At 34.6% G+C, this 11,693-nt stretch overlaps 3 protein-coding genes across 4 annotated transcripts in view; 2 read left to right on the top strand and 1 right to left on the bottom strand.

Moving 5' to 3' along the window:
- Positions 1–1,528, top strand: part of LOC125868800 (BRASSINOSTEROID INSENSITIVE 1-associated receptor kinase 1-like) — an 8,831-nt gene extending 7,303 nt beyond the window's left edge. The window contains exon 11 of the mRNA XM_049549357.1: positions 939–1,528. Coding sequence (XP_049405314.1) covers positions 939–1,256 — 318 coding nt within the window. The 3' untranslated portion in view covers positions 1,257–1,528. The remainder of the gene's footprint in view (positions 1–938) is intronic.
- Positions 1,529–1,786: 258 nt separating this feature from the next.
- On the bottom strand, positions 1,787–4,165 carry LOC125872240 (F-box/kelch-repeat protein At1g22040). Of its 2 annotated transcripts, none has more exons than XM_049552960.1 (2): positions 4,018–4,165; positions 1,787–3,528 (listed from the first exon to the last, which is right to left on the bottom strand). In XM_049552960.1, the coding sequence occupies exon 2, from the start codon at positions 3,398–3,400 to the stop codon at positions 1,973–1,975; it is 1,428 nt and encodes a 475-aa protein (XP_049408917.1). In that variant the 5' UTR covers positions 3,401–3,528; positions 4,018–4,165; the 3' UTR covers positions 1,787–1,972. The 2 variants fall into 2 exon arrangements, with proteins under 2 accessions (XP_049408917.1, XP_049408922.1); XM_049552965.1 differs by having other exon boundaries at positions 1,787–3,525; positions 4,018–4,101.
- A 3,020-nt stretch (positions 4,166–7,185) lies between these two features.
- LOC125876848 (uncharacterized) lies at positions 7,186–11,693 on the top strand. Its single transcript, XM_049558108.1, has 6 exons — positions 7,186–7,347; positions 7,422–7,680; positions 8,640–8,775; positions 10,375–10,466; positions 11,119–11,242; positions 11,315–11,693. Exons 1-6 carry the CDS (start codon positions 7,308–7,310, stop codon positions 11,399–11,401), a joined length of 738 nt encoding a protein of 245 aa, XP_049414065.1. The 5' UTR covers positions 7,186–7,307; the 3' UTR covers positions 11,402–11,693.

The following is an 11,693-nucleotide window of genomic DNA, read 5'->3' as shown; positions in this document are numbered from 1 at the left end:
CCCCCCCCACCCAAAAAAAAAAAATTAATAATAATAAAAAAATTGTTAGCTCTAGTAGGTTTTGCATTGCAGTTTGGCATGTATGATTTCTGTAATCTTTGATACTACATCATACGAAACATCCAAATTTCCAAAATAATTTGATTCCTGGGACTTGTATTTGTGCACATTCTTCGTGTAATCTTTTTGTTTCTCTTTCTAGAACTTAACCATCTTGCGAAAGCATTTGTTGCATTAGCTGTATGGTCAGGGTGGATCACTTTCTTTATCGTTTAGTAGCAGATTGTTCTGGAATTGCTTTTTAGTGTTAAAATCTTTTTCCCTTTGGTTAGCAAAAGCACTCTTATAGCATATTGCTATATCAGAAGATTTAGATACTTTTTCCCTGCCATATTGACTGTCGCCTTCCGTGCAGATAAAACTACATCTCTTTTTTTTTCCTTTGTATGGAATTGCTAGGCTATTTCTCTGTATTTGTATCAGAGAGTAGGTGAGATAGAGAATACACTTTACGAGAGGGGACTTCTTTGGGAGGATCCTCTAGAAAGGGAACCCACCCTTTAGGACTTGGGAGTGCAGAAGATGGTCAATTCTTTCACTATGGTTGAAGTATAGAAAATTGAAAGACAAGTGACTACCGAACTTGGAAAGTAAATAAAGTGGCTATCTGAACTTGGAAATTCAATATGGTTCAAATATGAGCACAGAGAATCAGGAGCCTCATGCTCTCTGATTTTCTGTCTATTCAGTCTCCCTATAGGGCTGCTTATAAAAAATCTCAACAACTTCTATGGTGAATGCTTTGTTATTTTAGTAATGAAATTAATTATTTGCTGACATGATGAGGAAAGTCCGCATGCACTGTGATTTCTTTTTAAAAAATGGCACTCAATGGTTATGTACCTTATTTGACCTCAAAAATTGTGTTAATATTTCAGGTAAAGGGACTTCTTAAGGACGAGAAGTATGAAACATTAGTAGATGCAGATCTTCAGGGTAATTACAATGAAGAAGAGGTGAAACAGCTTATTCAGGTAGCTCTACTCTGCACACAGAGCTCTCCTATGGAACGTCCAAAGATGTCGGAAGTGGTCAGAATGCTTGAAGGTGATGGCCTTGCTGAGAGGTGGGAAGAATGGCAGAAGGAAGAGATGTTCCGTCAAGACTTCAACCATGCTCACCATCCTCACACTGATTGGATTATTGCAGACTCCACTTATAATCTACGACCCGATGAGTTATCAGGGCCAAGATGATCTTTCAGCTATTCTGCCAGCAGCACATATAGGACTCTTTTAAGGGAAATCCTTTGTATTTGTAATAGCCAATTTTCATCTTTGTGCATATTCTTTTTCATATTCTCTTTTTCATTTTTTAAGATTATATTGTATGTCAGGAATTTTGATGACATCTGAATGTCTATAGTTTACTCTGGGTCAATTAAAGGATTGAATGTGGAAGTTAATCCACAGCAAGAATGGCTGTGGAAGCACAAATGTAATATTTCCTTATGGATGTATCAGATAGTGATTGTTTGTTCGGCAAATAAACACACAACTTTACCTCTATCAATATTTCCTCATCCTAGTGGTTATGCCATCATTCAAGTAACTCACGACGATTGACAAAAACAGTAATTCATTCACCATATTGAAATCCAATCGTAAATTCAAGTTTTTTGTTTTTTAATAGGCAAATGATCAATCAAAGTACCTAATGGATCAACCTTGTTGACCACAAACATGTACTAATCTATTTCCTCTTCCATCAGACATGCACAGGGATCTCACAACATACTTTAGCCAAATTTTATTATATAAGTAATAAAAATGTTTGGAGGTCGCAATATACAGTGTTGCTGTTTCCTCAAGACTCAAGATTCAAGTAAAAAAACTAACTGGTTGTATTAACTGAGGGGAAAAACAGAAAGGCAATATCAAAACAACGGGAATAGCAAACTTGTGTGACATAACTATACATCTAGGATTTGGCAGCTAACCAGCTCTGCAGTTCCACCACTTCTCAAAGCAACAACTCTCCACATATTCGCTTCAGATCCTAAAACCGGTTCTGGAACTTCATGCAAGTTTTTTTGTGAAGAGTTTGCTGAGGTTGATGGAGAAGGAGTTGAATGATTTTGCCTATCAGCCTGCATGACAATGATATTGTGATTTGCATCTTTAGTGATCACATGGAGCTTTCCAAGAAAACCAGCAAGAAGATAAGGAGACTCTGAATTGTCATTAATAGGTATATCTCCTTCAATCACCTTCCAAGTGTCATCTTGATGATCATAAACTTTTATTCTAGCACTATCTAGAGTACTTGAAGGATCCAACGCATACAACTCTCCTTCAACAGTGACACTCAACTTTGTTCCTGCCTGCCTAGCAGGCCAGCCATCTCCCATGCCAAGTGGCATATCAATCCATGCATTTGTTTCGGGATCATATACTTCTCCTCCAACATCAACAAAAAAAGGCCAGCAATACAAACTTTGAGGAACATATAGTTTACCCCGATAAGATGTCATCCCTGTAGCTATAGGCTTGAGTAGATCAGCTAGAAAAGCAGTGGGTAGCATCTGAGCTTTTGAAAATGGCATGCTTGGGATTTCAGACCAGATACCAGTATGCGGATTAAATACTTCTGCAGATTGAAGGGGAGAAAGTCCCCCACGATCCCGAGTAACACCTCCTACTACATAAAGTTTTCCATTCAAGACACCTGTCTTGCAATAAGCTCTTGCAGTAGACATGGGACTTACTTCATTCCAGGCATTTACAATGGGGTCATACCGCCAGACAGATCTCATGGCTGCAGCTCTGAAGAATCCCCCAAGGGCATAGAGGCATCCATCAACAGCTCCAATAGCACAACCACAAAATGGAACTTGATCCAGAGCATTTCTCCTTCCAAGCCAACCCCTTATGGCATCAGCAATTCTTATACTTGAACCTGCCATGTTCCATGCCCGAATTCCAGATAAACCACTTCTAGGTTCATCATTGACCGCAATTGCGGGCATTGGTGGCAACTTTTGCCATCTCACGGAGATCGGATCAAAAGCATACCACAAAAACTTATCACCTTCAGTCTTTGTCAAAAGATAGAGCCACACTTCTGTTGTTCCAAGTTTTTTTCTACACCTATAAAGTTCTGGACTCATAATAGCAGCTTTCCAGCTAGGCGAAACTAATTTTGCATTTAAGTGGTGTATTCTAGGAAGTCTGGCGAGGATTTGAATAGATATTTCATCAGGCAGACTTGGAATTAATCGTGGGCTATGCTCCCAGAAGCTATCTGATGTCCTTTGTCTCTTGCATGATGCACTTTGGGAGCCCTCAATGAGATCCCCCACATTAGAGTTGTGGTTACTCCGACTCAGTATGCCACCCATTAGTCTTTCCCCTTTTATGTTGCAACCTTGATAATCTGCACCCACCAATTCAGTGCATGCCTTTTACTAAAATTCCCCAAACCCATAAAATCCAGCTAGCAACACACCAATTCAGTGCATACCTCCTACTAAAAAACCGCAAAACCATAAAATTTAAAGAAATTCAGCTAGCATCATAAAGGGGGAAAAAGAAAGAGAGAAAAAGATCAACTGAGACTCAATTCAAACTAGGCCAACTGAAAAGTAAATAATTGGAATAACAAGACGATCTCCTAATCACAGGTTACAACTTACAATACATACAAGCAGATGAATTGCAAGAAATTGAAATTTCAACACGAAACAACACAAATCTTTACTGAAAACACAGCAAAACGGGGAAAATTACTAGCATAACATATACTCATCAAATCATCAACAAATTCCTCCAGATTTTTCACAGCTACCCAACAAACAAAAAAGGTACCTAAACAGGTAAAAACCTCAAAATTGAATATTTCACAATAGAATCCCCCAAAAGCCCCATAACACCCAAATTGAAAAAGGGTTTAAGGATCCTATCCATACATCAAAACCCACAAAGGAAATCTAAAAATTCCATAAGAAAGAACTGTTACCTATTCAAAGATGAAGAAAAAGTTAAAGGCGAAAACTCATCATTTGGGCTTTGCCGATGAGCTTTGAAAGAGGGGGTGGGGTGGGGTGGGGTTGGGGGTGAGGGGGGTGGGTTACAAGACTATACGGTCCCGAAGGAAAGGAAGTCTCAAAATTGTTACCTTTTTCTGTCATTGCTTCATTGGCTCTGTAATAGGGACAACGCTTATGGTAGTGCTGTTAGCCTGTGATACTCTCTAATTAGTACAAGAAATAAGACTAATGAAAAAAGAAAAAAATATTTCATATGATGTTTTGCTTTTTTCACCCGATATTCACGATTTATATTTACGTTGGAATCTGATTAAATTCAAATTCGTGGTAATACGATTTCAAACAAAGATGACTCAATTAGTTTACTTAAAGATGACTGCATAGCATTCAATTTGCTCTTCCACCAAGGCTGTTTTATATTAACTACTACTAATTGTATATAATATAAATAAGGGAAAAGAATCTAAAAATATTCTAACTTTGATCGAAATTGCTGTTATGATACAAAATTTTATGGATGACCTTTTACCCCTATACTATTTAATAGTGTATTTAAAAGTTATATATGTGCCCACGTGGACACGTTGTTATTTATACTTATGCAATATTTATGATATCCACGTGGACATATATATACCTTTAAAATATACTATTAAATTAGTGTAGGGGGTAAAAGGTCATTTCCAAAGTTTGATATCGTTATTGCAATTTCGATCAAAGTTTAAATATATTTAGACATTTTTCCATATAAATAAATAAAAAATCACTACTAAGTATAAATATTTTTCACAAAGCTGAAAGTAGAATTAAAGAAAACTGTACGAAAAAGACTTGTGGGTAGACTTTTAGTTTGTCACGCATTTAAATTAACCTCAAAATATCATTTGCAATTTGCTTCTTGGAAGAAACTTTACGTTTTCTTTTTTTATTAAGCTGTTTATTGTAGAACTTTGCATTATATTTAAGAAAAGAATCCTTAAAGTTGTTAAAGTTTTACTATTAATATATATAAAAATATAAACAAAGAAGAATAAAACATGTAACAAAATCAAGAAAAAAACAAAGATAGATTAGTGGTTTGGCCGTCCACGTAATTTATATTGGCCTACCTTTTGTTAAACAATTATTTGCGTCTTAATTTAGTATTAATAAATCGTTACTTTCAATATTTGCAATATCTATATATTATAGTTCTAGAAGTACTATAGATGAATAATGCTCCTTTGGTGCTGTTCGTCATTAATTAGTATAATGTAATGAAAATGACATACCTTATTATTACTTTAATATGACATAAAAATCACAAGTATATGACTAATTAATATTCAACGTGTTATATAATGACTTCAACTCTTTACTCTATAGACGCTTTTTCAGAACAAACATGCATATCTCTTAAATTTTAGGTTATTTTCTGTTAGGGTTTATTTGCCCTGATTTCTTACCATAAATAGGTTTTCCTTTTAGGAAAAGGTTTTAATATTTTACTAGTCCTTTTCTTGTAGGAAAGGTTTAGGACTCTATAAATATAGGCTTGTTCCTTCTAACTTAATCAGCATTCACAATGTAGTCCTAGGGTTTTGAGAGTTGCGGTTATGGGGGAGAATTTTGTGTACCTCCTTGTATTCCGAGTGAATTGTTTGAGGTTGTTTCTCTCTATATTTTGTACTCTCATATTTATAGTGGATTGCTCATCTCCTTTGTGAACGTAGGTCGATTGGCCGAACCACGTTAAATCTGTCTCTTTTAGTGTGTTTCTCGTTTGTCTTCTTACTTGTGGTCTTTCGAGGTTTGCTTTGCTAGCTTCCGCATTACACCTGCTTATTTCGGTCATAACATTTTCGACCAAACTTTTACATTTGACTCCACATATTTACCTAATCAAATGTAGCATTTTAAAAAAATATATTAATAATCATGGTATCTGGTTTAATTTAGATATACTTTGACTTATTTCACAAACATATGTACCATCTTCCACCATCAATATAGATCAAATAGGTCTGTTTATCAAGACAAAACAAATAAGAAGAAATCACATAGTATTTAATTTAAACTTAATGTAACATTTTGCTCACAAACTTCTTTTTATTTTTAATCTTTTAAAATAAGAAATTTTGAATTAGAACTTAAAATAAGACAAACAATTTTTTTAAAAAAATCTTGTAATTAATGACTTTTGCACCTCTAAAAGCAAGGCAAATAATATTACATCGTTCATGGCATACAAATCGTTTGTAAAGTAGCATAAATTCTTTGAGTAGAATACCAATATCACCTATATATAGCCAACAGTAACACACAAAAAAAAAGGCTTAATCATAGATTTGCCATTTTGTCAAAGGAAAAAGGGTTAAAAACGTGTATTTAATTTTAAATTTGAAAATTATAATAACTTTGAAAAATAGGATTATTTATAACTTATAAGCTTATCACTAAAAATAATCTCAAAGTTGTATTTAATTTTGACGGAGCTTCAATTTGAAATATCGTGTAGTAACATTAATATGATCACAAGTAGAAGGGTGAATTTGAATTATTTTTCCTCAAAACATCTTCACACGTGAAATTTATTTGGTCTATACTAAAGTTTTGTTAAATTTAGCTTGCGTTTGGATATATGCTATGGAGATAAAATTTTAAATTAATATTTAGATATGTAATTTGTGATCATCGTTTAAAATTCAAATTATCTATAAAGCATATAAAATCGTGATTTCAAAACTTTTTAAAATGTAAAGCTTGACCCATAAAATTATACTCTCTTTATCCATTTTTATTTGTCATATTGCGCTTTTTGAAAGTCAATTTGATTAATTTTTAAAGTTAAATAGATTACATTAATTTGACATTTTAAACCAAAAAATTAGATATTCAAAAACTATATGAAAAGTACTATAAATTGCATTTTTTTACATATTAATATGATGAAAAAATATATCATAAAATATTAGTTAAATTTTTTATAGTTTGATTCTAAAAAAAAGAAATTATGACAACTAAAAGTGGACGAATGTAATAGTATATTGTTAAAAAAATATGATCAACTATTTAAATTTTATAAAATAATATCATGCTCGGTAGTAAAAAAAACTGTTCATACCGTACAAATAGTCCCTACTCGTTTTTTTTTTCTCCACTCATCTACCACTAAAAGAATTTCCCATAATTTTCATCCCGCGTAATTTCTTTTCGAAAGCTTTGATTCCCAGATTTTCAATCTGTGTATGGTGTTAGGAGAAGCACCAAAAAAAAAAAAATGGTTGGAAAACGAAAAGGCAAGATTATCAAGAGAAGAGGTACCCATTTGCCCTAATTTTGTATCTTGAAGCCATTATTGTACTTTCTTGAGAATCTTTTTTTTTTCCGTCAGTTAAATTCAAAGGAAAATGGAGAATCAAGAAAGCAGTAGTTGTTAAAGATGAAGGGGTTAGTCCACTTGTGAAGAAGTATTGGGTCCAAAGATATGATCTTTTTTTGAGATATGACCAAGGCATTAAGATGGATGAAGAAGGCTGGTTTTCCGTTACGCCGGAGAAGATTGCCCTCAGGCATGCCAGCCGCTGTGGCGGTGGTGTCGTCATTGATGGTTTCGCTGGAGTTGGTGGCAATGCTATCCAGTTTGCCACTATGTATGTTGTGTTTCTTGCCGAATTGCTTTGTGTTCATTTCTTTTTGTGATGAATCCATTATTTAGAACATCTACTGCCATTTTCTTGCTCTGGAATGATTTTATTAAAGTTCTGTGAAGAGATTGAGTAAATCTTGTAGACAGGTGAGTTTCTGTGACAGCATATGTGTTAGTCTAATTGTTTATGTCTACAATGTCAAAGAATTAGTAGGAAGAAACACTAAACAATGCTATGCATTTTAGGCCAGCTTTTGAGTTTTGACTGCATTTTACTAGCTTCAAATTTTCTTACTTTGTATATGTTGCCTTACTCCGTTTAATTGGGAATGGGACATTGCCATGTGCAAAAACTGTGTCCATAAATTGTATAATAACTGTATAACCTAAGATATGTTCCTCTTTTTAAGAATTCATATAGTAGATATGATTGTTTAGAAGTTGAGTGTTGAATCCCAAAAGGAATTTTGTTACTATTGTTCTTCCAACCCCCCTTGCCACATTGAGGGCCCATCAACTCACCCCTTCATGGCTCCGCCAAGACTTTGCCTTTCTCATCCCAGTGTCCTACTTCATGTAGGAGCATGTCACAAAAGCCAGCAACAGTGATCACCACACCTTGTTTCCCTTATGTATCGCCTTGCAGTTGGATTTGGCCTATTTCTTTTGCCTTGTATGTTGTAAGTTGTTAGTTTATCTTTGGATTAGGACAAAGAAACCTCATCTTGTACCTCTAAAATGAAAGAGTGGGCAATGAATATTTGTTTGCCAAACTTGTAGAAATAAACTTAGTGCAGAAATTTATGTAGAAGTAGAACTCATTTATATTGTTATCCTAAGGGTGTATGGAATATAAAATTGTACATTTTGCTGTTGTGGGTCAATCAAGAACTTGTCATTTTGTTTTCTGGTTTTCAATCTATATTTGTAGCAGTATCCTAATGACCATGATCTCGTACATAGGTGTCATCACGTCATTGCTATTGATATTGACCCTAGAAAAATCGCATTGGCTTTTGAAAATGCAAAGATATATGGTGTTGAAGATCATATTGAATTCATTGTTGGAGACTTTTTCCAATTGGCCCCGTCCTTGAAGGTACATCTTCTCTCTCTCGATTGATTGATTGATAGTAGGTAATGGGTATATCCTCTCTGTTAGTAGCTATAATTTCTTTATCGAGATGAAGTCAATAGAAGTGATAAACCGGATCCTGTCCAGTGCTAGTTGCCGTATATAAATATAAGTGGATCATGCTTTTGTTTTGTTAGATTAACCTTCTATCTCTACCAGTTTTTACCTTTTAATGATTTTCACATTTGATATGAGGTTCTTCCTGCCTCAAAATTAAGATCTTAGAAAGCAAGGGTATGGCTTTCAAGATTCTGCATTGTGTAGTTTGGTAATTGTCAAATGTGTAAAGCCTTTAACCATGCACACGAGTGAGGCTGTTTTCATGCTTCAGGCGATTTGGTATCTAGATCAATAAACAGTTTTGTTCAGTCTTCATAAACACGATGACTACTGATTTGGAACTCTTGATTTCGGGATCCAAGTAACTGCTGTTTCTAGTTGGCAGTTGACTTACAACTTTTTTGGGTATATGACTCTACAAAAATGCTAAGCATGGCGCAGATTCATGAAAGTTTTGATTTCTGGTTGTTTAGATTGTATTTCGTCATGTTAAAGCTTTGAAATTATGTCTGCACCTAGTTTAACAATTTTGAAAACCAAAATGATTTAAAGAAATTTATGTCTAGCAACAAATTTGAATCTTGCCACAGACAAATGCCAGGTATTTAAGTGGAAAAGGGTAGAGGGGCAGGCCAATTATCCACCGAGTTTGGAAGCATGTGCCTCTTGACCTCGGGGATATTTTGATTGTCAAAAAAAGAAAAATTATGTCTAGCAAACTGTCTTCTGGAACACCTATACCATTGTGGCAAGGCTAAACCTTAAACTGTTCCCTAAGTGATTGGCACAGCATGGCTTTTGAAAATAGATGACAGAGCATCATGTTTTGCGTACTGAGGTTATCTATTGTTGTTTCCATTCTATGATATATGGTTCAGGATTCCAGATTTGTCTCTACAAAAGGCTGTTGACTTCTGTCACTTGAAGGAGCCTAAGGTTCAATGAAGTATTGACACCCTCTGCTTATTTATGCTGGAAGCAGCATTAAGTTGCATAAAATAATATGACATTGGATGTATTCAGTTGTTGCCTTCATCACGTAGACTTTGAGGATAGATATTATTCCGTTTTGTAAGTAGCTGTTAAAACTTCTAAATACAGAATTCTGACCTTTACTAAAGAGCATCAGTTAATCTCCTTTAAGTTTTAAACTGTTTGAGGATATTAGACTACTGGATGATAGATTCTACTTCTTGCTATACTATTGTTCCACTTGTGTTGGAGTAGCATTAAAACTTAACCATGTTAGATCTTGACGGGTTGGATAGCTGCATATTGGATCATCAATTATGTGTTTTGCACCTTCACCAGTCAATATGTTCTCAGCAAAGTAATGGTTTTTAGATTTCAAAAAATCAGGCCATTGCAAGGTTTTTTCAGTATTGCATGTTCACAAAATTCAGGAAAACAGAAATATAATGCCCTGTGAGGGATTCCCATTCAATCCTTGCAATTTTCTTTTGCTGTTTCTCTTCCTAAATGTTGTCATCATCTTTTTACTAGGGGAATGTAGTATTTCTTTCACCACCATGGGGAGGTCCAGCATACAGCACAAAGGAATCTTTTGCTCTTGACTTGCTGAAGCCAAAAAATGGGTATGTTCTGCATTTGGTAAACTAGTTGTTTCTATGTCACTCTGGCTTATGCTATATGGTAATTACTTTCTTGTGTTGTGTATTAAACCTATCAATCATCATCGGTTGGATTATTTAGTTAATACTATATCTACTCTTTTTTCAGTTTTCACTATGTATGAAGATTTTTCCATTGTTGGATTTTCGCGTCTCTGAAAATCAACTGCATACTTTGGCACTTTAACTTCTTCTTTTTTCATTCATATCATTTCCCCTTAGTTTTGGTCTTAAATTACCTCAAGAACTTTTTTATAGATGTAAATATGCCAAAAAGGCTGGTATAGAGGGGAATCATTAAGCTGCTATTCTAGAGCTTGATTTTCAGGCTTTGACTTATATAAAATTTCCCAGATCCAGCATGCGGTTGAGAAGTGGGTCTAGGTGGGAAAAGGAGGATATAGATGAAGTACATAATTAATCCGATTTTCAATTTCTGTCAACGATTTATTAGACCAACTCTTTAATCTCTTGGTCTATCATTAATCTGAGTTTTCATTCCTTATGCTCTGCTGTTGTGTAATTCTATCTATATAGTTTAGATTCACCTTATTTCTGTCTAATAGAACGAATGTGTGCTTTGTTGATGAGACTCTTTAAGTTACTTATTGTGCAGTTATTCATTATTCCAAGTTGCTCAAAGCGTAGCGCCAAATATCATTATGTACTTGCCTCGTAATGTTGACTTACTGCAAGTTGAAGAGCTCGCTTGGTTGTCTTCTCCCCCCTTGAAAGTCGAGGTAGTCTGTTTCTCTTTTCTGTTCTAGCATTGTCTGTTATACAGTTTTACTAGAGCTTGCTTCCTTATGCAGATTGAAGAGAATATGCTTCATGGAAGGTTGAAGAGCATAACTGCTTATTTTGGTGACATTGCATTCTCAGACGTCAGCATGTTTTAACTCTAACCGGAATCTAACAACATTCCTTGTACTTCTATGTATCTCTTTTTTTTTTTTTTTAATCAAAAGAAGAGTATGTACGATGAAAAACAAATTAGAACAGTATGCACATATGAATACTAGTGAGCTCTAGTTGATCCTGCTGTTTAAATACGTCATGTTGTGATGGATTAGCCCTGTATATATAGCTGATTAATGAATACAAAACTGCAGATTTGCTTTTTAGTACAAAAAAACGTTGGCTCCAATTGTCATTTTAATGATATATTGAAGTCTACAGAAATTCCCCTCC

This window comes from Solanum stenotomum, chromosome 1, assembly GCF_019186545.1.
Source record: "Solanum stenotomum isolate F172 chromosome 1, ASM1918654v1, whole genome shotgun sequence".
In the NCBI taxonomy this organism is placed as follows: Eukaryota; Viridiplantae; Streptophyta; class Magnoliopsida; order Solanales; family Solanaceae; genus Solanum; species Solanum stenotomum.
This window is presented reverse-complemented; position numbering and strand designations above follow the sequence as displayed.